Raw genomic sequence first — 27,483 nt, 5'->3', positions numbered from 1 at the left:
CAGAAATTAGAGGACCTTCAAGAAAAATCCAACTTTAGTACTAAGTCAGAAAATATACTCAATGAACCTAGAATATCTTGTGGTTCCCAAAGAAAGAAACCCAAAAAATTAATAAAAACCCACAGTGATGAGGTTATGTCAGACACGGAAGCTCCAACAAGTTATATTGGATTACACCCACAACTACAAGGTTTCTGTAAGTAAACAATGAAATAAGTAACTAATTAGAGACAGTACACTATAGCTTAATAAAACCATCTTAAGGAAACATGCTATCGTAGCCAGGCCTGTAATGCCAGCACTCAGGAGGCAGAGGCAGGCAGATTTCTTTGAGTTTGAGGCCTACAAAGTGAGACCAGGACAGCCGGGCTACACAGAGAAACCCTGTCTCAAAAAACCAAAAGGGGGGGAGGGAGGGAAGGGGAGAGAGAGAAAACGTGCTATCAGCTGGGTATCGGAGCACACGTCTTTAATCCCAGCACTTGGGAGGCAGAGGCAGACGGACCTCTGAGTTTGAGGACAGCCTGGTCTACAGAGCGAGTTCCAGGACATCCAGGGCTACCCAGAAAAACTCTGCCTCAAAAAAAAAAAAAAAAAAAAAAGGAAGAGGAAGAGGAGGGGAAGAGCATGAAGACAATGGCATGCCGTGGGAGCAGAAAGATGGTTCCGCAGTTAAAGGGCACTGGCTGCTCTTCCAGAAGGGTTCAGTTCCCACACAGCTGCTCACAACCATCTGTAACACCAGTTCCAGGAGACAGGAGAACCTCTCGTGGCCTCCATGGCACTGCACACACGCACTGTGGTGAACATACATTCAGGCTCATATATATAATGTAAAAATAAAATAAAAAAGTAAGCATGATCTAGTTATTCCACTATTGAGTACTTACCAAAGAGAAATAGCAAGTGACCATGCCAGCTACTTGTAGCTGCTTTGTTTATGTGTATGAGTGTGCTGCCTACACCCATTTGGGTACACCATGTTCACACCTGGACCCCTGGAATTGGAGTCACACACCACTGGCTGGGCACCACCATGCGGATGCTGGGAACAGAGCCTGGATCTTAGGAGCTACAAATGTCCTTAACTGCTGAGCCAACCCCTAACTGATTTGAGACAAGGTGTTGCTTTGTAGCCAAGGTTGGCCTTTAACTCCTCTCACTTTGGAGTCTAAGCTAGCCTCAAATCTGTAACAGTAACATTTTGGCCTCCCCAGTGCTAGGATTAAGAGGGTGTGCCACCATAAACTGCCAAATTTAGCTATTATTACGCTAATTTACAGAAATGTTCTCTACCCAGACCTTCCAATGCAATATCCATCCATATACTAGCCTCACAGTTATTGAGAGCTTGAAATATGCCAGTTAGTTTACATTTTAACTGATCTTTCTTCAGTAAGTATAAAGAACTAATAAATACAATATTAAATAACTCAATTATACAGTGTAAATTTCTTAAAACTAGTACATATAGACTCAATTGTATTTTCGTTAGCATTTAAGACAGTGTCCTAAGGTCAGCATTTAGTAGATAACTATGTTTGATCTTTTTTATTACTAAAAAAAAAAAAAAAAAATTCTGCCCTAGTAAAACTGAAAAAGTTTTTAAATCAGAAAATATTCAATCTTTAACAATCTACTTTTAGTAGTTATAATACCAAACACTTACCAAAACATCTTTTACATACTAAATCAAGTATTTCTCGAAATCGGGTTGTCATTGGTGGTAAAGGCTTTAGATCAATTTTCCTGAAATCCTCTGGGCAATCATTTTTTGAATGGCCATCCTTTTTGCAGATGCTGCATACTATTGTTGGCGGCTAAATAATAGTCGAAAAAAATCTAATAACTTTTAAGTTATTTCATCACTTAGAAAGCAGATCCAAAACTATAGCAGCAACAAACACTATGTAGCTAATTCAGATAACCTACTCATTCAGAAGATTTTTGTAAAAAGCTGTTATGAAATGCAATTAATATAAAAATTTGCTTTAACTGCTTTCCTCTCCCACCAGAATTACACCATAAACAATTTACTTGAAAATGCAAGATATAGGAATTAGCAAGCAATACGAAAGGTTTGTGTTATTCAAAATGCTTGATCAACTCTCAAGAGAATACCTACACCTTGTATTTATTTATTTGTCTGCAGCTCCAACACTTATCTTTTTTTGCATATGGTTGTTTTCCCTGTAGGTCTATCTGCACACCACTTGTATGCCTGGTGCCCTGAGGTCAGAAAAAGGCACTGGATCCACAGGAACTGGAGTTACATATGACTCTGAGCTACTGTGTACACAGGGAATGGAACCCAGGTCCTCTGAAAGAGCATCAGTGCACTTACCTGCTGAGCCATCTCTCTAGACCATTTCTGTGTGGTTTATAAGACAGGGTCTCAAGAGCCCAAACAGCCAAGAATAACCTAGGACTCCTGATCCTCCATCCCTGTTTTGTGAGTGCTGGGATTAGAGGTGAGAACTACCACACTGGGTTACCACCACACCGGGTTAAGGCAATGCTGGCAATCAAACTCAGGGCCATGTATATATAAGTACTCTATCAACTGAGCTACACCCATAGTTCCTAGCTTGCAGTTTTAATTTCCTGAGACTTTTAATAAAGTTACTCACAAAGGAATTTTAAATTGCATCTTTCATATTCTTCCAAGTATTTTTAATCTTCAGAAATCAAGGATTTCAATCAAGAAATCCTCTTGCAGCTAGTGTGTAAAATTATATTACGGTTTTGGTCTCTGGAGACTGAGCTCTATCTAAAACTTAGCTCTATCTATATCATGAATCAGTTAGGAACTACTCACTCAATTTCCAAATTCTATAGCATCATTTTAAATATTTTCCAGTAGAACACCAGACAAGTGGGTCAAACAGTAAACAGTTATGCCAATGAGTTACAAAAGCACATACGATTAAGGACGATCGCTATACTCTCATCATTATGTATAGCTAATGATGAGAGCTCCTCCAATGTTAGCCTGGACACTGACACAGCCATAAATGCCGATTCAAGTTATACAAAGGGGAATAGAAAGGTGGCTCACCGTTTAACAGCACTGACTGCTCTTGGAGGGGCCTGTATTTGACTCCTAGAACCCACAAAACAGCTCACACCATCTGTAACTCCAGTCCCAAGGAAAGACAGCCTCTTCCAGCCTCCTTAGGCACCAAGTGCACATGATACACACATACATACATGCAGACAAATACTCAAACATGTAAAATTAAAAAACTAAACAACAGATTCTATACGAAAACTTCAAAGGAAATCCTAACACCATAAATAATTAAAATTATGTGGATATGTAATTAAGAGTACCACAGGAATTTCTACTAGCTTTTCTTTTCTGTTTTTTGAGATAAAGTCCTAGTATATAGGTCTGGTTGTCCTAGGCCTTGCTATGTAGACAAAGCTGGCTTCCAACTCACAGAGATCCACCTGGATCTGCCTCCCAAGTGATAGCATTAAAGGCATGTACAACTATGCCCAGTTACCAGTTTTTCAGAGAATTCTGGTCTGCTGTGTTTTAAATGATACATGTGGAGCAAAAATTCTTTCCTGTTGAAAATCAGTGTTATTTTATAGGACAGGCTGTGTGGTACTCAAAACTGGCTATGTGGTCCAGGCAGGTCTCAAACTGACAACCTCCCTGTTTAAGCCTTCCAAGTGTTGGAATTACAGGCACACCTAGCCACAATGGACTTATTTTTAAGTTACAGAGTATTAGTAAAGTAAAACTAAAGATATGGTACTTAACTTAGTTTAAATTTGGGGGGGGGGGGGGATATAGAAGAAGTATAAACCGTAATTCTCTCAGAAGTCTTGCTAACTAACAATCTGCTACTTAAGTCTTTGCAACAGTCTCTATAACTAACTACTGTGACCAGAATAATATGCAACAGATGTATCCTTATGCAGAATAAAGAGATACAACTTGAGTGAAGGAAAAAAAGAAAAAAAAAATTTGGGGCCAAAGGTTTAAGATCTCATTCACACAAATCAACAAGTTCCAGAGATCTATGGTTTTCTAGGCTTATAACTAATACTTTATTACAATCTTAAAAAGTTTGCTAGGGGATTAAACTTACTGTAAAAGGGGGAAAAGGGAAGAAAGGACTTTTTGAGATGGTGAATATATTTGTGACATTATGAGTGATCATGATTTCATAAGTGTTAACTTATCTCTAACACATCAAGGTAGGGAGGGTGTGTGTGTGTGTATGTATGTATGTATGTGTTTGGGGTGGATTATCTATACCCTTTCAAAATATCAAACTGTGCTGGGCGATTGCTCAGCAGTTCAGACAGTGGCTGGTCTTATGAAGGATCCTGGATTCGCTACCTCACACCCACATGGCAGCTCACAACTGTTAACTGCAGTTCCAGAAGAGCCAATATCCTCTTCTCGCCTCTCAGGGCACCTGGCATGCAAGTGGGGCACAGATACACACGCAGGTGAAATACCCATACATATAAAATGAAAATAAATTTTTAAAATCCGATCTTATCGTAAAAAAGGTTTTTTAAATTTTATCTTGGATTATGTGTGTGTGCACCTGGTGCACATGTTGGGGCCCACGTGCGCAGTGCCTGAAGAGGTCAGAGAGGACATCGTTCCCTAGAACTGGAGACACAGGGTGAGCCAGTAAGTGGATCCTCGCAAGAACAGCAAGTGCTCATACCCACCCAACCATCTCCCCAGGCCCAACAACACACATTTCTAAAAAAGAAAGATTGTGCAGTAAACAGGTTAACAAGCTTAAAGCTTGTCAACAAGTAATTATTGATAAAACGAGACAGTGATTTTTCCAATTCATCCCCCTCTCCAATGATCTACTACACTACTCATTTTGCCATTCTGCACATACTTTAGTTATGTAACTGCACTTGAAAAAATGTAGTTTACTATTAACATATCATTCTTTATTTTCTATTCACTGCAGAACCTTGTACACTCTAAAGACTTTAAGTAAAGATTTTTTCACTTTAAAAGAACAGGAGTACTTCATAACTCACAAAGGGTATTAAAAAGTCCAAAAATTTCACTGTCAGAACATAATCTAGGTATTCCATTTTTTGACTCTTGTTCATAGTTTCAACTACAACTTAGCAGTATAGTTACATGTTCCCACCAAAACGGAAAAATCATTAAAATTTCATACCTTGTTTTCTTTTCAAAAAGAAAAATAACTTTATTTATTTTTATATATGTATATAAAAACAGAACATTAAAATATATACTGCTTTATTGCCACACTGGTGGTGTACACCTTTAATCCCAGCACTTGGGAGGCAGAGGCAGGTGGATCTCTGGGAGTTCAAAGCTAGCCTGGTCTACAGAGACAGGATTGTTACACAGAGTAATCCTGTCTTGAAAAAACAAAATAAAACAACAACAGAAAAATATATACATACACACACTGCTTTGCTAATCTGACTTTCGTAACAGCAGATAAATAATTTCCTATATAAAGAACATCAGCTACTAGAATAGTACTGATGCATTCTTACACTTTATATGCTCTATTCAGCTGCCACTATAAGAAGAGAATATAAAGACTAAAAGACAGATACACACCAAAATATCATTCCAACACAAGCCACTACATCAGAAGCTATTTTGTTACTGTTAATAAATCTAAACACTGTCAACAGTCATACAATAACCACAAAGTTTCACAAATTGCTTACTGTGTCCTACCTTGCCAGAGGTTAAAATAAACTTATCAAACACATAATGTAATTCCTGGGAGGGGAGGTTATCATCATCAATAAGGTCAGAGGCAACTTCTGTAGCTTTGCAGTTGCAAGAGGTAGCAGGTGTGTTGTCGCACACAATCTCATGTGAACTCTCTGTTGCTAAATTTGATCTGCAGCCGGTTCCAGCAGATTCAGCTCCATCAGGGGACCCAATGCAATTGCACTGGCTGAGTCCTTTCTTTAAAGAAGTTTCTGAAGGTGTTAAGTCACCTTGTTTCTCAGCTGATTTTTGCTCTAATTCACTGCCTTCACTGGCAGTAGAAAGAGATGATGAATCTTGTCCATGGTCAGCCACACCTAGTTCATTTACCAACAAACTGTCATTGTCAACAATACATCTCTGGGATGTAAATTCCTTTTTATCACATTTAGCAGGTTGGCCTCTTTCTGTATTTACTTTTTCTGTGTTTTCCCCAAGAAGAACGCAACAGTTTGTTGTCATACAATCAGACTTCACTGGTTTCTTATTGTTTATTTTTCCCTTCTCTTTTTTCTTGAACTCCACTGTAGATTTACTTCCGTCCTTCCTCTGAGGACAGGCAAAATACCGATAAGCTGCCCTGAATCTCTCCACAACATACTCATAAACAAGCTGGCTGTTTAAGCTCCGCGCAACATTCCTCTTGACTGAAAAAGGATCTAGTAAAAAAGAAAATGATCAACGGCTAAGTCTTTACTAGCATTTACATTATATTTCCATGCTTACACAAACAGGCCATAACTACTAGACTATCAACAGAGTATATTTTCCCAAAGTTTTCTAATGAAGGTCCTAGTGAGTTCTTAAAGACAGAACAAAGGAAAAACAAATGTGGCGCCTTGTTTTGTTTGTTTTTTCCATAAGATTAAAAACTATCTGGGAAAAAAGTAATTTTTAAGAGATTAGCTACATTCAATTCAAAAACACTAGTTTCAATCAAGAAAGCACTAAAAGCTGCGTCACTCTGCTTTCCCTATAAACCACTGTCACTGAAACATTTCACATTCTCGTACCCATTTCTTGTTGAAGTACCTTTCTATACCAAGGTCTCACTCTTTTCTTTTTTTAAATTTAATTTATTTATTTATTATAGTTTATTCACTTTATATCCCAGCTGTAGACCCTTCCCTCCTTCCTTCCTAATCCCACCCTCACTCCCTCATCTCCTCCCATGCCCCTCCCCCAGTCCACTGATAGGGGAGGTCCTCCTCCCCTTCCATCTGACCCTAGCCTATCAGGTCTCATCAGGACTGGCTGCATTGTCTTCCTTGGTGGCTTGGTAAGGCTGCTCTCCTATTGGGGGTGGTGGTGGGGGGTTTAAAGAGCCAGCCACTGAGTTCATGTCAGAGACAGCTCCTGTTCCCCTTACTGGGGTACCGACCTAGACACTGATCTGTGGGCTACATCTGTGCAGGCATTCTAGGTTATCTTTATGCATGGTCTTTGGTTGGAGCATCAGTCTCAGAAAAAGACCCCAGGCCCAGATTTTTTTTTGGTTCTATTGCTCTTTGTGGAGCTCCTGTCTCCTCCAAGTCTTTCATCTCCCCATTCCTTCATAAGATTCCCTGCACTTTGCCCAAAGTTGGCTATGAGTATGACTCTTGTAGCCCAAGCTGAACTGAAACTCATTACAGCATTCTCCTGCCTAAGCCTCCCAAGTGCTATGACTACAGGTATGAACAACTACATCTAGCTTTTTATTTTGGCATGATTATGTGCTTAGGTTTTATGTTACCTAATCGGTATCAATTATCACACTCTTTAGCTTACCTAAGCACTAAACTTAAAACAGTGGTAAATGAGGAGCACACACATACAACAGCTCACACACGCACAGCTTATTACCTCACCTTCAATGGCTATTCGTCTTTTAGGCCAGTTTTTGTTCTCTCTTGTTAAAATATCTTGTATCCGTACACATATGACATATTCCTCCAAAGCAAAATCCAGTGTGTAAAATTTTAGCAGCTCCAACCACAACTGTCCCAAGGATACCTGATTTGGTGTTTCCAATGTTAAAGGAGACTAGAAAAGAAAATACTTCTCATTCAAGTTCCTCAAAACTATAAAATCAATATATTGTTAATCAGAAAAAGATATTTTAAGTATATATGTTTTCAAAGACAAGCATAAAGAAAGCATTAAAAAAACAGTCAGTTTGAATTACAGAAATTCAAGGAATTCTGTATTCTTTTCATTAAGCCAGTGATTACAACTGTTTGTACCTTACAATCACCAGGTATGCATGAAATTCCACACCATTTCCAAGAATCTGATATAACTGATCTGGGATATTTGGACTGAGGATTGGGGTTTTTATATGTGTTTGGGGGATGAGAACACCATGAATGGAATCCAAAAGCTCATCAATGTTAAGCAAATGCACTGCCACTGAGGTACACGCCAGTCTGTGACGTTTTTGTTGTTTGTTTTTTTTTCTTTGTGTGGGCTTGACACAGGATTTCATCTGTTACACAGGCTGGAGTCTAACCAAAGATCAACCTCCCAAGTACTAGAATGACAAGCTCCACACCTGTCCTTTAGAGTTTTTAATGTTCTTTACAGTGAACCTCATGCACAGTCAAGTTATTACAATTTCTTGCTGCAAAATTTACTTTCAAAAATTAAAAGAAATCTATCATTAGGCAAACATTTCTTTAGAACCTACTATATTCCTGGATTTGTGCTAGGAATATCCTAATGAAGAAAATTCACATTTATAACACATAATGCCCAGCATCCTTATTCACACTTCTAAAACCTAACCCTGCACTGCCAATTCTCCGAAGCACATACAGCGCCCAGATCTGACTGGAGACTCCCAGCTGCTGCGTCTGTGTTGGACAGCACTACATTACCCCACCATCAAATTACAATGAGGCCCTTCTCAACAGACTGTCAGAACAGAGGGATGAAATGCTACGGTGGGATTTGGGATAACATCTAAAGAACCCAAGGTCCTGCCTTCATGGAGCTTTCTTCCCAAGAAAAGAAGACAAACACACTTGATAGGTAAATTGAACAGTTAATGAGAAGCAGCTAAGTGTCACCGAAGAAAAAGTGTAACCTAACAAAGGGGATGGGAGCACAGAAAGAGGAAAAGTGGACAGTGTTAAACAAGTATCAGAATCAGTTTGGTTGAAAAACCCTGACATGATGAAAAGAAGCACTGTAAGCAGGGGAAGAGATAAAAGTATAGAGCACAAAGGGTGACTATCTTTAAGAAGAAAATGAAGTGATTTTCAGCATCACAAGAAGGAAAAGAGAGAAATCACTGAAAGTTAGTGTAGTAGAAGGAAACAGAAGAGAAGACTGATCTAATGACTATGTGTTTTTTTTCCTACACCAATGAAATGGGAAACAACTGAAACATGTCTGTGTAAGGACAAACAAGGGTAATACCTGATCTAACTTTTGAACAACCACTCAGATTACTGTGCTGCTGAGTATAGATCAGAGGCCAGAGTACATACTGGGGCTATCTGAAGAAGACACGGTACAAATCCAAGCCAGAATGACAGTGACCAGGACAAGATGGTTAGCAGTAGGCGGTGAAAGTGACGGCATTCTGGAGATGTTCTGAAGTAAAAACAGCAAGATCCAAGATTTCCTGACACATGACATAGGGTTTTCATGACAGAAAGGAACAAAGGCGATGCCTCTTAAGGTTTAGGCTGAATGCTTGAAAGGACAGAGTACTTTAAACTGATGAGACATGACAATTTTCAAGTTTGAAAATAAGATCCAAAGGTCAGTTTGACACATTACAATACCTAAAAAAGACACTGAATATGCAGTTAAATAGAATTACAGAGTTCAAGAGGACTTGTCATACTACGATGGCACTTAAAATCAAAAGGACTAGACAGAATCGCCTACCACAAGAAGTAGACAAATCAAAAAAGAGAGAGAAGTCACAGACCAAGCTTATAGCACATCAACATTAAACAACCGGAGGAAAAGAACAAATCAGCAAAAGAAACTGAAAAAGACTCAGCATTGGCAGGTGTGGCATATTGAAATTATTCCGAATAAATAAACAACTGGAAAATGTTACTTTATCAAAAGAGATAATTTTTAGTGACCATGAAAGTTAACAAAATAAAAAGTTGATTGTATGTTTTGGCAGACTGATAATGTGTTAAGGAGACAGAAAAATAGGAAATGGTGAATATAAACAATTCTGTTTAGTTTAACTACAAAGGGAAATCAGGCACTTAACATTTTTTTTTTAAATGAGAGAAATAAAAGAATGCTTGATTGATTCCATAAACAATGAAAAACTAGTAATTTAGAAAGGGAAGAAAACTACTAGAGTAATAAATACTCTGCAATAATTCAGAAGGCAATGGAGAACATGCCTTTAGGTAACAACACGAACGTTTCTTTAGGAAAAGAGGTAGCAAGGCAGGATGTTGAGTATAGATGATGGAAGTATGTAGGCCTCTTTTCACTGTTTCAGTCTTCTCAGTAAACTACAAACAAGATCATGAACTGGGATTACTGAGATAAATCCAAGGAACTACAAAACTCTAACAATTCAGTATTAAACAGCAATCATTTCAAACAGTACATCTATATTCTTGGAATAGTACAAGCCTCTGAGGGACACAATCCATGTACATATACATATGGTTGCCTAGCACTCATGAAAATGCCTGAAATACAGCAGGTCCTTAATAAATGCTGCTGAATTAATTAAATAAGATAGCCATCCCTTCATAGAGCAAAAGACTTTTATTCTTCCACGCAATCTAGGCACAAAGTCCACAATATACTTAAAGTTACTCATAACATGAATTTAACTGGTTTAAATGAAAAAGAAACAGAATTACCTTGAAACAACTCAAACAATACATATAAATTTATTAGATAATCTTAGTTCCAAAAACTAAACCAGATCAACCCCTCACTTTACAGATGAGGAAAATGAGGCCAAGAGGTCAATCTACTCCTAGTCAAATAGTTTCACTTGAAGGTATCATAAATTCTACAGATAGAAAAGTCAAAAATAAAAAACAAAAACAAAAAGCTTACTTTGCCATGTTTTTCCTTCATGGCATTACTTTGGTTGTCTGTTTCTGTCTTCTTGGTATCATCTTTTGGTTGGTCTGCCTTAGCTTTGTTTTCATCAGCAATTAAGTTTTTCTCAGTTGCACTACTTGAATTATATTCCCACTTCACAAACTTCTCTTCTACTATGCCCTTCAGCTGAAAGTCATCCATTCTTTTTGGGTCAAAGCCTTCAATCTATATAAAAAGGCATTCCAAATTGGTAGTAGAAAAATTATTTAAAAAAAAAAAAAAAAAGAAAGAGAAAAGAAAAGATAGAGAAACCAGAATTCCACCTTAAAATGTGTGAGCACAACATTTAACAAGAACTATATACATATACATATGTTACATGCACATACATAGCAAACTCAAGCTTACCCAACTTCCAAGTAAGCAAGGAAGAAGAGGGGGTTTTCTTTGTTGAAGAAAAAACATCACCATTAAAGCAAAGCAGTAAGAAGGGATTCCACCGTCAGTTTGGGAGTCAATATAGCACAACTGCAAAATCAAGAGGAAAAAGTCCTAGCATTTAGCTTTCAATTTTCATCGTGTAAGTAGCTTGTTCTTCACTGTGTTTAAAAAAAAATAAAATAAAAGTCCAAACAATGATGAAACCTAAGAAATAATCTCAAACCTCAGCATTAAGAATATATTAGCTCATGTTACTAGTCTGGTGTACACACACCCGATTTTTTTTGATGGAGGGTTTCGCTGTATAGCCTAGCCTTGAACTTGCAAACATTAACACACCTGCATACACATAGGTGTGTACTAACACACCCGAGGGGAAAAAACCTTTTAAAACCAATGATCTCTTTTTAGATGTCAAACACTACTTAGAAATAAAAATAAGGTCAGGTACACTGGCACACACCTTTAATCCCACACTTGGAAGGTAGAGGGAGGTGGATCTCTGTGAGTTTAAGGGCAGCCTGATCTACAGAGGGAGTTCTAGGACAGACTGAGCTACGTAACAGAGAGACCCTCAAAGGAATCAAGATTTAAAAAACAAGCAAAACTCATGTTAGAATTTAGCAACTTAACTTTTACACACAATTTTTAAAAATTTCACAAAATTAGCTAACCTGACTAGAATTAACGAATGATAAAAGCAAATAGTTGTTACCTTGATTTAAGAGGTTTTATCTATAAAACTACCTATCACCAGACCTCAAAGAATGCATTATTAACTATTAAAAAACATGTCAGAGCTGACCCTAGTCCTCAGACTTTCAACCCAAACTGCGTAACTGATGTCACCATGTGTCTGTACTATCTCTGAGGGTCTCCTGTTGCTGCATCCTGAGAGCTCTATCTGAGCATAATGAATTGAGTCCTCAGTACTCTGAGGCATAAATTCTTGCTCCACCCTGTCTGGGGTCTCTTCCAACCTAAAGAGCAGCTCGACCAGCCTGTTAGCAAGACTGTGGCTATATAACCCCAATCCCAGTCCCTGCCAGCAGCTCCTCCTGCTACAGCACTCAACTCTGACGGAATTTCTCTTAAGCGTCAACACTGTCACTATCGGGCTAAGTGCCAGTGTTCCTTAGAGTCTAGGTGAGCTACACCAGCCAACTGCCAATCCAAGTATAAGACAGAACTCTATACCACAGCTGTACTCTTCAGAGCTACTATTCCTATGGCTTGAGATGCCACTTCATCCACAACCCCAACAAAGAAAGAGGTGGCTATCACAGCCACCTCCATGTGCAGCATCAAAGCATGAGTGTCCCTGCCCTGCCATCAGGCCACAGCACCTCACCACCAGCATCGGACCTGGAAGGTCCCTGTTCCCACACTCTTTCTTGCCCTCAGCTCCACACCATCACTTTTAGGGAACTTCTACTTTCATCCTCTGCCTTCTCTGCTACCCCCAGACCCCTTGTGACTCAAAGGATCCCACTTCAGCTTTTTCCCCATCGTGTCACATACAAGACCCAATCCCAATGATTATGGCAGCAGGAGGAACAGGAGCAGAAAAAGAAGTAGGGATAGGGCGTGGGAGATTATGACTGCCCTGTCTTTAAGACTAGGATGCCCAAACCCAACAGAACCCCATGATTCATCTTCAGCAGAATCTCTACCTGAGTGACAAATGCCCGCCCAACACAGATCAGCTGTGTGAACCTGGGGAATCTCCAACTTAATCCAAAGACCTTCTCTTTCACATTCCAAAATTCATTAACTATTCTAGGTACCAGAGTGAAGCAGGTCCTCAGTGTATAAGCTTAGTGTTCAAATAAAATGCTTCCCGGGATTGCTACAACATATCTGCAGGGGTTGTTGGGTGGAGAGTTGGGTGGCAAGCTCTTCCCTGTCCAATTCTGGTTGTACTTGAGACAGGGCCTCACTATATAACCCACTATATAACAGGGCTAGTTCTGGCCCTGAACTAGCAATTCTTCCGCCTTAGATGGCCAAGTGCTAAAATTAGGTAGTGTATTCGTCCTGCTCAACTCTGGATATACTGTGTGCTGTTGGAGAACTGGTTTCTGGGGACAACCTCTCCCTAACTGTAAGGGTGAATGTCTGGTGACGGAGTCTCTTCCAGAGGAGAATGCTGCTCAAATTCTCCTCTCCAAATGAGCAGCCAAAGACACTGACAAATCTTTCCTTTTATTTACAACAATATTTATTACAATAAATAAACATTTATTTACACTTATAGTAATAATTAAATTTTATTATAGTTAAAATATATATTATTTTATTATGACACTTTTATTTATTAAAGTACAAATTTGTATTTTTATGCATTGAGGCATTTGCTTGCCTTCTAATTTGCTCCTCTGGAATTAGAAATGATACTATAATTAAAGTACAGTATAATATTCAGTAACATATATAAAATAATAATTAACAAGCCAGGGAACAATCAACTATGATTTTGTATCAGTAATACAAGAAAAATTTATCATGTTAAATTTTTTTCTGAGCCCCAAATCATGTTTTCACTACGTAAAATAATGAGACTTAGTAAAATTTCAAAAAAACCAAAAATGTTTCAAAACCTTAAGTTGAAAGAAACATGTAGAAAATACAACAGCAATTATTTCTAGGTTTCTAGGTTTCTTATAATGAGTTAGAAAAGTAAGGTACATGAGAACACAACTGCCAAGGCCTGGCTCAAGGTCCTGAAGCAAAAAGTACGAGCCATTTCAGACAACAGCAGCAGAGTCACCAGGTTATAACAAAAACTATGGAATTAAATAGGCCTATATACTATATAAGAATGTATTAACATCAGAAGAGAAGCCAGTGAAACTTCTGCTCTGGGCACGTGGATTTGCATATATTTCCACAGAAAATGAAATGCTGTGGATGTCATCAAAACTGATAAAAATTACAACTGAGCAAGAGAGGTCTTAGCACACTAATCCGAAAAGCATTTATTTCATGGAAAATGTCTTCGTTTATAACTTTCCACTACACATAGCACAATTAATGGCTTAAAACAGAAAGAGGGAAATGTAGAGAGAAATTTGAAATTTTGGTTTCTTTTAAAAACAATTATTATAAGCGTATGTTTTTGTTTTAATCCAAGGTGTGAGGATAAGGGGCTGCTTTGCAGCAGATGACTATGATTTATTTGCCTCGTGCCCTAGCAGAGGTGTGGTTATGCCAGCAGCAGATAGTTTCTGTGATTTTATCTGGGGACTTTTCAGAGGATATATAAATGGTAGGAAGCCAAGAAGCTGGTTGCTGGTTGGATGCTGTTGGTTGCGGTTTGTTAGGTTGTAATATGCAAAGAAGAAACTAGAAGAAGAAAACAGCTGTCCTGCCAGTGAAGATCAAATTTGCCCCAAGGAGCTCATGGCCCCTAACAAGCAGAAGTAGTCTAACAATAACATTACCCCTGTTCCCCTTTATGTTTTTCTCTATCTAGTGTTAGGAGGCTGAAAGGGTGGAAGAAAAGTGTGGAGAAGGGTGGAAAGAAAAAGAACCCCTGAAGTAGTAAACACCAGCTACAGTGGCCTGTAACTGCACAACTTAGGAGACAGAGACAGGAGGGCTGCCTCAAGTTTGAGATGAGCTTGAAAGACAAAGCAAATTCCACATCAGTCAGGGTTACATAGAAAGTCTCTGTCTCAAAAGACCAAAAGGGAAAGAAAAAAAAAGCAATAAAAATGATACTATTTTAGCTCTCAAAAGAATTAGGCCACAATAAAATTATCTCCAATAACATTTTCTCAAATAAAAAATTATCTCCAATAAATTTTCCAAAAAAAACCCTTAACCTGCAAAATAAAGGAGATGGTTCAGCAACTAAAAGCCCTTGCCACAACCTGATGACCCGAGTTCAACCCTTGGAAGCCACAGTGAAACAGGGAAAAACCCCAAAAGCTGACTGGTAACCTCTACATCCATGCCATGGCCCCTATGGACCCACAGTCACAGACACACACACATAGTAAAGAACATGTCCTTTCTTGTTGCTGTTATTTGCTTTAGACCAGGCTTTTCTGTGTAGTCCACCTGCCTCTGCCTCCCAAGCACTTTTATTAAAGGCAAATACCACCCAAATATATATACATGTTGTTGAATATTAATATTTATTATTGATTTAACTTTTAAACAGCAGCTATTCCTAAACCATCTGTATAACCAAATCACCACACAAAGACTAGGATTTATTTAGTTAACTTACAGCAAAATGCTGGGCAATGATCACTCCTTCCTAAACGTCCAAGCCCGCATAGTTTCCTACCATTCAGATTTTACCCATTATACTTGCTTTTAGTCATTTCTTATTTCCGGTCTATCTCTCCTCGTGGTTTAAAGTCCTCTCCTCCAATCTCCACTCTCCTCTCCACCCACTCACTTCCTTTTCCTCCCCTCCGGACCAGGATGTCCCACCCTATTCTCTCCACTGATCAGCATTGTGGCTGGTTGTTTTACTGACGATATAGAGAAGAAATGGTGGCATGTTTATACAAACTTGAGACAGGTGATACTTAGAATAAGCAGCACAATGAAATGTCTGGATTGAAACCAGATAGTGGAATAGAAAAATCAATATTTGAATGAACAAGGGTAAATTGTATACATTTACAAGAACATTATACCAACATATATATAACAATAATTTATTATCATGGTGCCCATTATACATAGCTCTACTTTCTAAACTTTTAGTTTTCCTTATTCAACTGTAGTTTTAAAAGATTGATAGGAGAGCTCAGGTTGTAGATCAGTGGCAGAACCCTTGCCTAGAATGAATGAGGCTCTGGATTCATTCTTCAGAACTGACATATATCAAAAATACTGTTTTTAAAAATAAATACTCGCTACCTGGGCAGTCACCACCTTTACCCCAGCACTCAGAAGGCAGAAGAAGGTGGATTTCTATAATTTAGAGACCAGCCTGATCAATAGAGCGAGCTCCAGGACAGCCAGGGCTACACAAAGAAACCCTGTCTCAAAAAACAACAAAAAACATATAAACATTCATACATACATACACACGCACACACATAAAGGCAGGCTGAAGAGATGATTCATTAAAGGGAGGTGAACAGCACTTGTCCTCTCAAAGGGTCTTGGTTCGATTCCCAGCACCCACATGGCAACTCAAATGCCTAGGGGTTGCAATGCCCACTTCTGACTTCCCCAGGTTCCAGGCATCCAAGACAACACATGTGAGAAAAACACTTGTAAACATAAAATAAATAAAATGAAAAAAATGTACATGACTTAAGTGGAAAACTCCAAAATGAACAATTTAGAAGTTTCAAATAATTTAATGCATTGCTCTATCATAAATGTTCTATTTTATTATTTTTTTACTTATAAAATAAATTCACCACAGATGTGAATAAAGAGAAAACAGCAGTATGTATAATGGCTCAGTGTTACCAACAGTTTCAAACATCGACTAGGGGATTGATAAGGGAACTTTCTACATGCCTATGAAACCTTATTTTAATGTCCATGATAAAACCTGCCACACAATTTTCTGTGTGGAGCAGACAACTATTTTCTCCTACATGTTATAATTTATATGTCAGAAAAGGCTGACTTATTTCCTTCTCTTCCACTTACCTTAGCCCAATAGCGAAAGGCCAACACTAAGGGAGTGAAGACCGGTTCAACTTTGCCAAGAGCAGCAAGTAAGTCAGTAGTGAGACACGCCATATCATTTCCTGCACTCACTCTACAAAGCAAACCACTGTGAATGAGAAACAAATTTCATTGCATTAATACCTTTAAAAACAGAATGTTTCAAAAACCTAGAGGCTACCTTTCTCTGTCAGTTTTTCTTTATTTTTGTTTGTTTGTTTTTTTGTTTTTTGAGACAGGGTTCTCTGTGTAGCCTTGGCTTTCCTGTACTTGCTTTGTAGACTAACCAGGATGGCCTTGAACTCAGAGATCCACCTTGCCTCTGCCTTCCAGAGTGCTGGGATTAAAGGCATGCATCACCAAGATCCAGTCTTGGTCACCATATTTTAATAACCAAAAAAGTTACTATAGAACTGGAGAAAAGGTTCAGCAGTTAAGAGTCTATCACGCTCTTGCAGGACCCCAGCTTAGTTCCTAGCATCCACAATCAGATATAAAAAAATAACTGTCCTAAGTCACAGTACAATATTTCTTCTGTTTATTTTATTGCACATGAACACACGTGTGCCATGATATGCATGTGGAAGTTGAGGACAATTTGTGAAAGTTGGTTCTCTGCTTCAAGTCCCAAAGATCAAACATAGCTGGTCAAGTTTAAGGACAAGCAACTTTATCCCTGGAGCCATCTTATCACCCCACATTTTGGGAGGATATAAGGAGAGGATCTTGTTATTTAGCCCAAGGTAAGACTACAAGCTCAAGCTAGCAGTAACACAAACATCTTCAGTGTCAATTAATAGGGCATACTTCTCCCCTAGTCCATTCTTTTCTGCTTTGTACATGATGCAAAGTAAACCTCCTAGCTATACTTCTCAACTTTTAATTTCTTATTCAAGCTTTCATAATTTCACTGTTACTTTCAAGTTAAAGATTATAATTTACCTATTAATCCATGAGTCATGCTTTTGTAGAAGTGAGAACAGGAGCTACCTTAAGTGGAAAGGAATATAGTGGACTGGGAGTGGCAAAAAGAAGAATAAATCTGAAGCGGTCTGTTACATGCCAGCAATTTAATACAATGTGGAAACACTGTTTTGTTTTGACTTAACAGATGTCAAATGCTTATATTCCAGTATTGATTTTGCCTTGAATGATATAAATTTGTACAAATGCTTATTATCCCCTCCAAGTCTCAATTTTTCAATTTAGGAAATAAAGAAGTTAGGCTATAAGAAGGTGTAACTAGCCAAATCAGCCTGAAGACCTCAGTTCTACCCTTTAAAGCCCAACCTGGAAACCATGCAAAGCTTTAGAGAAGAGCACCAACACTATAAAGTTGTTTTCTGACTGCCACACATGTGTCATGGGACACAAAGGTCCAGACATAAGACATTCAATAATACATAAATGCTTTTAAATCCCAAATAAGGAAGTTGAACTAGATCCCCATAGAACCTTCTGAGCTTGAATGAGAAAAATATTAGACTACAAGAAAAAACAACTTAATCAACAGAAGAACATCTATTTTTTTTTTCCATGATGATCTCAAGTATTATTTCACTTCCTCTTCCTCCTCTTCCTTCTCTTCGAGACAAGGCCTCAGTGTGTAGCCTTGGCTGATCTGGCACTCACTATGTACACAGGCTGGCCCTGTGCCTCACCAGCGCCGGGTACAAAATCATGTACCACCATACCCGGTAAGTTTTCCTTTTTCAAAGGTTATTTTACTTGCTCAGTCCTACAGACATCTGACTAGAAAGGCAATGAGTCATGCTAATGAAACAACTAGACTGTAAAAAGATCTCTTCCATTATTTTTTATTTGTGTGTGCACATGCACCTGCCTATTTAAATGGAGGTCAGAAGACAACTTTGAGGAGTTGGTTCTCTGTTTTTACCATGCATGTCTCAGGATAAGCTCACCCCACGAGCCCTTAGATTATAACATAATAAAACCTTATCAGAGTAGCTATTTCTTAATTTATGTTTATAACTCCAGAGCCACAAATTTGGTACTTTGTTGATTTTTTTTTTATTGTGTGTATTTGTCTGTGAGTGTGTGTGAGTGTGTGTGTGTGTGTGTGTGTGTGTGTGGTAACAGGGGTTTACATGGGATACAAGGGGTTAAACTCAGTTTGCCAGGTTTAGGTGGCAAATGAGCCATCTTGCTGGTCCTGGGTGTGTGTGTGTGTGTGTGTGTGTGTGTGTGTGTGTGTGTGTAGACACAGACAAATATATTCACACGTGTGTGGTGGCCAGAGGTCCATGTGCAGTGTCTTTGACTATTATTCTCCACCTTCTTGTTTAAAACAGGGTCTCTCCCTGAACCCGGAGCTCAACACTTTGGATAGGCTGGCAGCCCAACAAGCCCCTAGGACCTCCCTATCTTTCCAAGGAGTAGGATTACTAGCTTGTTATCTCAGTGCTGGGGATACAAACTCAAGTCCTCATGCTTGTGCAGCAAGCACTTTACCCACTGAGCTATCTCAGGCAAGGTTTGTTCTTTTTATAAATACCTTATTTTCTTCATTACCAACCTTTTCTGATCTTTGCACACCACAACAGGAACTTTCGCATGAAAGTCAGATTCCACATCTGCATATAATTCTAGTAAGAGAGGGAAGTAAGTTAATGTCAACATCTCTATGCATTTATAATGAACAGTTACAGTTTTCATTCTAAAAGCACTCACTACTTGAATAGAAGAACTCACTCTTCTCATTATGGAAACGAACCCTTAATCTCTTACCTCTCCTGGAGTCATCTGTGAGAGCACCAGTATGGTCTCAAATACTGTTCAAAGTTAGAAGCACCTTAAAAGGAAAGGGCTTCTAACGTCCCTAAAAGTCTGAACACTTGCAAGTAATACACACATTTCACAGATGTGCATCAAGAAGGGAACATCATTTACTTCTGAGGGACAAGTACAAGTACAAGTCTGCTTTTCCACTCAAGGAGAACTCTTGGCCTCACTCAATTTATATTTCCCAAATCTGCCTAATAGAAGGTTCTGAGGAGGCATTACAGGGGGAGGAGAAGCATATGTCTACCACCAAAGTAGATCTCCTGTCATAAATGCTTGCTTCAGGGTCTGACAAGTTTGCCCGGCAGGAAAAGTTCAATCCCCACCACCCATGTGATGTAAGGAGAGAACAAAAATCCATAGGTATAGAAAACAAATTTTCTTAAAAATTAAAAATAAATATCCATTTTAAAATAAATGGATCGACATTTCATTTGGGAAAAAAAAAAACTCAATGAAAAACCTCTCAGCAGTCCTTGATGGGATTACTGATTTAAAAATCTATACTGGAAACCTGTTATATCAGAAATACTTTGTACAACGAATACGCCAGTAACTTAAAAAGCTCAATAGGGGTTTGAAACACAAATATGAAAACAAATCTTACAGATCACAGGTTTCTAGAGGATATAATGAGGATATTGAGTAAAATAGAATTTAAAACGCAGATGCTTTTAAACCTACATTATATGACTTAAGATGATCTCTCAGGTGAAAAAAAATAGTTTAAGTTATAATAGGCTGAACACTTCTCAATGAGCCTCAAGAGGCAAAAGCATAAGCCTACTTCATATTTATAACATACCGTTAAGTTTTTGTGTAATTAGATAACTCTGTTAAAATATCTCTATATGATTCCTTATAAACTAATTTCCCAGGATAATGGCCAACCGGAAGCTCATGAATGGGCATTAAGATGTCTCTACTAAACTGAGCTGGGAGATGGTAGTACATGCCTTTAATCCCAGCACTCAAGGGGCAGAGGCAGGTGGATCTCTACAGGTTCAAGGCCAGCCTGGTCTATATATGGAGCTCCAGGACAGCCAAGGTAATAGAGAGAGACCCTGTCTCAAACAAACAAGACAAATGGAAATAAAGCATGTATACACATCTTTATTCTTCATCTCTTTCTAATTCTGGTATCTCATTCAAATTTTTTCACTGACTTTTTTATAAATAAAGACAGGTCTGTTTGTCTTCATTTATATATGAAATGCCCATAACATAGTAGTTCCCTTTTACCTACAAAGATACTTTCTAAAATACCATTAAATATCTGCAACTCAAAGCAGTATCGATTCCTATAAATACTAGTTTTTTCTTAATCATACATGCATAACAAATTTTAATAAATAAATTAGCACTGTAAAAGATTAGCAGGAATAACTAAATAGAACAATTACAACGTAAGTCGTATGAAGGTAGACTGTGTTCTGTACCTGACTCTGAAGAGCATCTAATAAACTGGTAACTAGGCAGCTACTAAAAGATTAGTGAATGGAGCTCCTGGAAATGGAAGGGCTCAAGAGATAGCTGAGCACCTAAGAGCACCTGTTGTTAAAAAGGACCTGAGTTCAGTTCACAACACCCTCAAGATAGCTCAGGTCCATCCATAACTCTAGTTCCAGGGGATCTGGCACCCTCTTCTGATTGTGCCTCTGCAGGCACAAGGAACACACAGAGTGTACATATAGACCAGACACTCAGGTAAAACATTCATACACATAAAACAACTTAATTTTTTTTTTTTTTAATACAGAATTACACTGGGCCTAGCTAGTGGTGCATACCTGTAATCCCAGCAGTTGGGAGGCAGAGACAGGTGGATCTTTTTGAGTTTGAGGCCAGCCTGGACTATAAAGCAAGTCCAGGACGTCCAGGGCTACACAAAGAAATCCTGTCTCAAGAAAAATTTTAAAAAGAAAAAAACTGCTTCTTTTTAAAATGTTCCACTTAATTTTCGAACATTCGACTGAATGTGGGTTAACTGAAAGAACAGAAAGCAAAACTGGGATAGTGACTGGACTGTGGCTCAGCAACAGAACATGCCTAGTGCAAGGCCTTCGGTTCTACCCCTAGCACTGAAATAAAGTACGTAAGTAAATTCTACAGATAAAAAGCGACTATTGTGTTAAAAAATACTTTTTAATTATCAACTTTGATATAGTGTGTGTGTGTGTGTGTGTGTGTGTGTGTGTATATATACACTTAACCAATAGGTAAATTACATTTCCAGATACACCTACTGAATATACACATATATATGCATTCTCACATGTAAACAACACAGTGCACATATTTTTAGAAAATAAATTTTCATAAAAGAAACAGCAAGGAACTTACCACTTTTTTTCAAAATTCCAAGCACTTGTATCAAAAGATCTGGATGAGTCATCTAAAGAGTTTCATTAAAACAAAGGACAAGCAGCAGGACGCTAGTCAGAAATTGATTTGATTCAAGAACAATATTTAACAAAATCATTTTTTACTTTAAAATAATAAAATCAGAGTAGTATTTTTATTTTTATGTCAGCTAATCTTGTTCGAGAAGTAGAATATAACAATTGCAGAAGTATTTACTCAGAAAAAAAAAATAGAAATTTGCCAAATGTCTAGAAATGACTAGAAATTTAAATGTCAAACTTTCATTCAAATCAAACATCTTTAAGCAAAGAAAGCATTAAAAAAAAAAAAAAAAAAGACTTTAGGGGCTGGAGAGGTGGCTCAGTGGTTACAAGCACAGTCTGCTCTCCCAAAGGATGCAGGTTCAACACCAGGCACCCACATCACAACTGTCTACAAGTCCACTTCCAAGGGATCTGATACCCTCACACCAATGCACATGAAATAATATGAAATAAATTATATATATAAAAAAAACCTTTAAACATGGTTCTGGCTGGTTTTATGCCAACTGGACACAAGCTCAAGCCACTCAGGAAGAAGGAACTCTGAGTAAGAAGATATCATCACTAGACTGGCCTGTAGGCATGGCTGCAGGATTTTTTTTTCTTGATTAATATGGGAGGGCCCCACTTACTACTGTGGGTGGTGCCACTCCTGGGCTTGTGGTCTTTGGTGCTATAAAAAAGCAGATCGAGCAGGCCATGAGGTGTAAGCCATTAAGCAACACCCCTCCGTGGCCTCTGCTTCAGTTCCTACCTGCCTTGAGTTCCTGCCCTGATTTCCTGGACAACGGACTACAAGCTGTTAAATGAAATAAGCGCTTTCCACACGAAGGCGCTTTTGGTCATGGTGTTTTATCACAGCAACAGTAACCCCAACTGAGACAAACATAAAATTTTGCCTGATAACTCTTAGAATTGTATTACTGTCTGTGTTGTGGGGGGGGGGCTGCCCACATGGAGAGGTCAGAAGACAACATGCATTGTCCCTTCTGTTTCCAACTTGAAGTAGGTACCAACGACTGAACTCAGGTTACCCACCTGCTGGGTACGTACTTTTACTCACTGAGACACCCTGCAGCCCTTGCCTGATAATTTTAAATGGTTGATTTGACAAAATTAAGCAAGTTATCGATAAGTATCATTGACACTGTGATGTAACTCTACCTAATGATTACTGCTTACTGAGTACTGTCACTTACCAGGGTGACATCTCATCTCATGTAATATGAAAACTAGGCGAGGTGTGATAGAGCACACTTTTAATCCCAGCACTTGGTAGGCAGAAGCAGGGGATTTCTGTCTCAAAACTAGAACCATTACTCCTCATCTGGAGCCAGAGACAATCTACTCCAGCAGAATGTGGCTCAGGCTTAGAAACACCAGCCCAGGGCCCAATGTGGTGGTGCATGCTTATAAAAGCAGCATTCAAGAGGCAGAGGCATGAAGATTACTCTAAGTTCAAGGACAGCCTGAACTATATACTGACTTCCAGACCAGAGTAGATAGGAAAATCTTGTCTCAAAAATCCAAATCCAAAACCAAAAAGAAAAATAAATAAATAAATGTTATATTGTGAATAAATGTTATAAAGTGAATAAAATTTAAAGAAAAAAAAATGTTATTAGCTCTTTTCTTGTTCTTGTTTTTTGTCTGTTTGCTTGTTTTTTGGAGACAGGATTTCTCTATATAGCCTTAGCTGTCCTGAACTCACTTTGTAGACCAGGTTGGCCTCAAACCCAGGGATGGAACTGCCTCTGCCTCCCCAAGTGCTGGGATTATGGGCGTGTGCCACTGTGCCCGGCTATTTTAGCTCTGTTTTTAAATTGAGGAAAACAATGTTTAGAGAGATCAAGTAATCTGTTTTTATTCGGTCAAGTTTTAGAGCCAGCCTTCTGGTTTCAATCTTTTGAACATTGCTTATCAGAAGTAATAACTAGTCAATAAGCTCAAATACCCACTCTTTCCTCTGTTGGCTTTTTGTTGTTGTTGTTGTTGTTGTTGTTGTTCCTCCCTATTAGAAATGCAATACTAACCTTTAAAAATACTGTCTAATCTTCATGGTAATACTCCATAACCCAAAGCTTTTTTCTCCTCCTACCCATTCTCTAAAGATAACCCATTAATATTATCAAATACTAATTAAGTACCATAAACGGAAGGTTCTTTTTTAATTACTTACCTTGGGAGGAAATTTTATATCTATATTAACATCACTGCTTTTCAGGGCAAACTTCGTCAGAGATGAACCATACAACCTCAGTGAACATTCTGGAATAAAGGAAAAAAACAAAAAAACCATAAAACTGCAAATGAGTATTAAAAAAAAAGGGGGGGGGGACTGGGAAGATGACTCGACAGTTATAAGCAGTTGCTGCTCCTGCAGAAGATCAGAATTTAATTCTCAGCACCCAACAGCAGCTCTCCAACTATCTGCAACTCCAGCTCCAGGGTGTCCAACAGCCTCTTCTAACCTATCAGCATTTGCACACACATGAGCTCATGCTAGCACATACACACATACTTCAAAACAAGTAAAGAAAAACTTGTGGAAAACTGTATATTACTTCCATCCCATGACTTTTCATTCTGGCAGAAAGATTTTCACAAAACTGATATTCTTTCTAACCGATCTATAAAACAACAACAAATGTTTCCCAATTATGGGTACAAGAACAAAGAACAAAAGAAAAAACTACCATAAAAGTTTAGTGTTCAAAATCAAACAGCTCATTTAGAACCCATCCAAAAACATTCATTCACCTAGCCAAGCTACTGTCAGAAAATATTCTTAGAATCTTATGTAAGAACCAATCTTAAAAAAAAAAAATCAGACATTCAATACAAATGATTTTTCAAAACACAAAAAAACTCCAAGTCAAGTGATGCTGCAAACCTAAAACATAAAAAAGTTGTGGCTATCAAGAGTTCTTAGTACAAGATACACAGAAGCTACCTAGGTCTTTCTCAGACTACCATATGTGTTATTACAAATATAAGGCATACTTTCAAAAGATCACACCAAACAGCAAGAGAAAATAGCATGTAGAACTGAAACTGATCAGGCAGAGTCAGTTTCTTCAAAACTTAACATTCAAATTCAATTGTCTACTTTTCAAACTTAAAAATGTATAAGTTAGCTATATCATTAAAATCATAAAAAAATGTAGGTCCTGTTTTTAAAATAATGTTGAATTACTTTTCAAGAATTCTATCAGTATTCAATGCATTACTTAGGCAGAAAAACATTAGAGAAATAACAGAAAATGAAATTCCATTTTTCCATGTTATTTCTTGTGAATCTCAAAGTAGGACTGTATGTAGCTATAAATGATCAACTCCCCAACATCTCTTTGGGTGGTTAAGAAGTTAAGTCTTATTTCAATACGTTTACCTCAGCTGGGCATGGTGGTTTTAAACGCCTGTAATCCCAACACTCACAGAAGCAGAGTCAGGAGGATCTCTATGAGTTCAAGGACCACCTGGTCTACAAATGGAGTCCAGGACAGCCAAGGCTACACAGAGAATCCTGTCTCAAAAAAAAAAAGAACAAAAAATAAAGTGCATTTACCACAACATTAAAAAAGAAAAGACAGACAGCAGCCTATATATAAACGTATACAATAAACCTGAATTCCTAACATCTTGAAATTTTCTCGAGTCTTTAATTTTTCCTTAACATTAAGCAATAAGAATTTTACTTAGTGATGTTAGAATGGCTATACTGAAAATAATATTTTAAAACCCTTGTAAAATCCACTAAGAACTCAATGGTGCACAAGGGCTGAAGAGATGGCTCAACAGATAAGAACACTGGCTGCTTTTACAGAGGGTCCATGTTCAGTTCATCGCACCCTTCTCAGGAGGCTCACAAACACCTGTAACCCAAAGGATCTAAAACCTTCTGGCCCCTGCAGCAACCTGGTACATGTGTACATATACACATACATATTTCTATGGTAAAGTAAGTCTCTTTTAAAGAGAAACAATGATATTCATAAACCAATGTAAAATATATCTGACCAGTTAGAAACTACCCATGTTTGGCATTTTAAAGTCTTTTTCTCATACTAAAAATCATACAACTTGTGTTATTAAAAGTAGATACTTTAATAAAAGCAGCTCCTGAAGAGTGAGATGGCACAGGTGTTTGACACCTGAGGCCCTGAGGTAGACCCCAGACGTAAGGTAGTTACCACACAGTAGGAGGAAGGAAGCTATCCTCTGATCCCACATTTACATGCCCAGGAATAAGCACCCATATTCACAAACACAAAGTCAATATACAAAAAGGATCATTCCTAAGACACTCAAATTCACCTACTTTTAAGAAACAACAACAAAGAGGAGGATATGAATTAAGAAATTTACCCTAGTTCAGGAAGAAGTAAAGGAGTATCTTTTGATTCTAGGAATTAAATATATAAAATGGTCCTGTTACCTGGTAAAAATGATGTTATAACCTTTGACATTTCCTCCACAATGTCCTGGCGGACTCTGAGGTCATCATCAGTTATTCCTTGTTCTTTCGATAATTCAACAATTGCAATACTTAAAGCAGCCAAGTGAGCAGGGGAAGGAGATGGAAGAGATCGAAGTTCACTTTCTTCCTGTTTTTCCTGTTAGTATAATGTTCCACAATAATAAAAGTTTCTACTTTAATGATCTTATACTTAAGAAAGAAAAATGGAAATAACAATAATCACCTTCTATACATGAGAAATAAAACATGTAATAAGTTATTGAACCAAAGAAAAAAGTGTTGCTTTTAGGACACAAGATTCAAAAAATTAAAAGTACAGCAAGGGAGTTTGCTAGTTTTCTTTAAATAATTTTTTATTTTTTGATACTATATCAGTTTATTACTTTTTAAAAATCTGCTTTACTAGAACTAGAGAGAGCTCAGTATTTAAGAGTGTGAACTGCATGAGGCAGTGGCGCACGCCTGTAATCCCAACACTCAGGAGGCACAGGCAGGTGGATCTCTGTGAGTTTGAGGCCAGCTGGTCTACAAACTGAGTTCCAGGACAGCCAGGGCCATACAGAGAAACCCTGTCTCTAAAAAAAAGAGAGAAGAGAGTTAGAAAAGAAAAGAAAAGAAAAGAAAAGAAAAGAAAAGAAAAGAAAAGAAAAGAAAAGAAAAGAAAAGAAAAGAAATCCAAAATCCAAAACCACACTACAGTACTATCAAGCATAAATGTTGAAAATCTACATCAAAGCTAACACAAAAGTTCAACTGCTGGCTGATGATTCTGTAGCAACAAAGACAAGTGTATCTTAAGTATATCAGAAAGTTAACAATCATATCTAATCAACACAGGCAGCATCAAGTCAAATGGTCCTAAGAATATTCCCTAATACACACACACACACACACACACACACACACACACACACACACACACA

The 27,483-nt window shown here is 38.0% G+C and overlaps 1 protein-coding gene across 8 annotated transcripts in view; it reads right to left on the bottom strand.

The window, feature by feature from the left end:
- Positions 1–27,483, bottom strand: part of Tut4 (terminal uridylyl transferase 4) — an 89,747-nt gene that overhangs the window by 50,973 nt on the left and 11,291 nt on the right. For 7 of the 8 annotated variants that reach the window (XM_055628706.1, XM_055628707.1, XM_055628709.1 and 4 more), the window contains exons 4-13: positions 26,519–26,696; positions 24,260–24,348; positions 22,016–22,067; positions 19,407–19,476; positions 16,853–16,979; positions 11,189–11,308; positions 10,793–11,005; positions 7,606–7,780; positions 5,717–6,414; positions 1,670–1,820 (exon numbers count right to left, since the gene is read on the bottom strand). In XM_055628706.1, the coding sequence (XP_055484681.1) occupies positions 1,670–1,820; positions 5,717–6,414; positions 7,606–7,780; positions 10,793–11,005; positions 11,189–11,308; positions 16,853–16,979; positions 19,407–19,476; positions 22,016–22,067; positions 24,260–24,348; positions 26,519–26,696 (1,873 nt within the window). The remainder of the gene's footprint in view (positions 1–1,669; positions 1,821–5,716; positions 6,415–7,605; positions 7,781–10,792; positions 11,006–11,188; positions 11,309–16,852; positions 16,980–19,406; positions 19,477–22,015; positions 22,068–24,259; positions 24,349–26,518; positions 26,697–27,483) is intronic. The other variant, XM_055628713.1, reaches the window with a different exon arrangement.

The sequence above is a fragment of the Psammomys obesus genome, unplaced genomic scaffold (assembly GCF_907164565.1).
Source record: "Psammomys obesus unplaced genomic scaffold, mPsaObe1.curated_primary_1811, whole genome shotgun sequence".
Classification (NCBI taxonomy): Eukaryota; Metazoa; Chordata; class Mammalia; order Rodentia; family Muridae; genus Psammomys; species Psammomys obesus.
The sequence above is the reverse complement of the archived record's forward strand: the minus strand, read 5'-3'. Positions and strand labels throughout refer to the sequence as shown.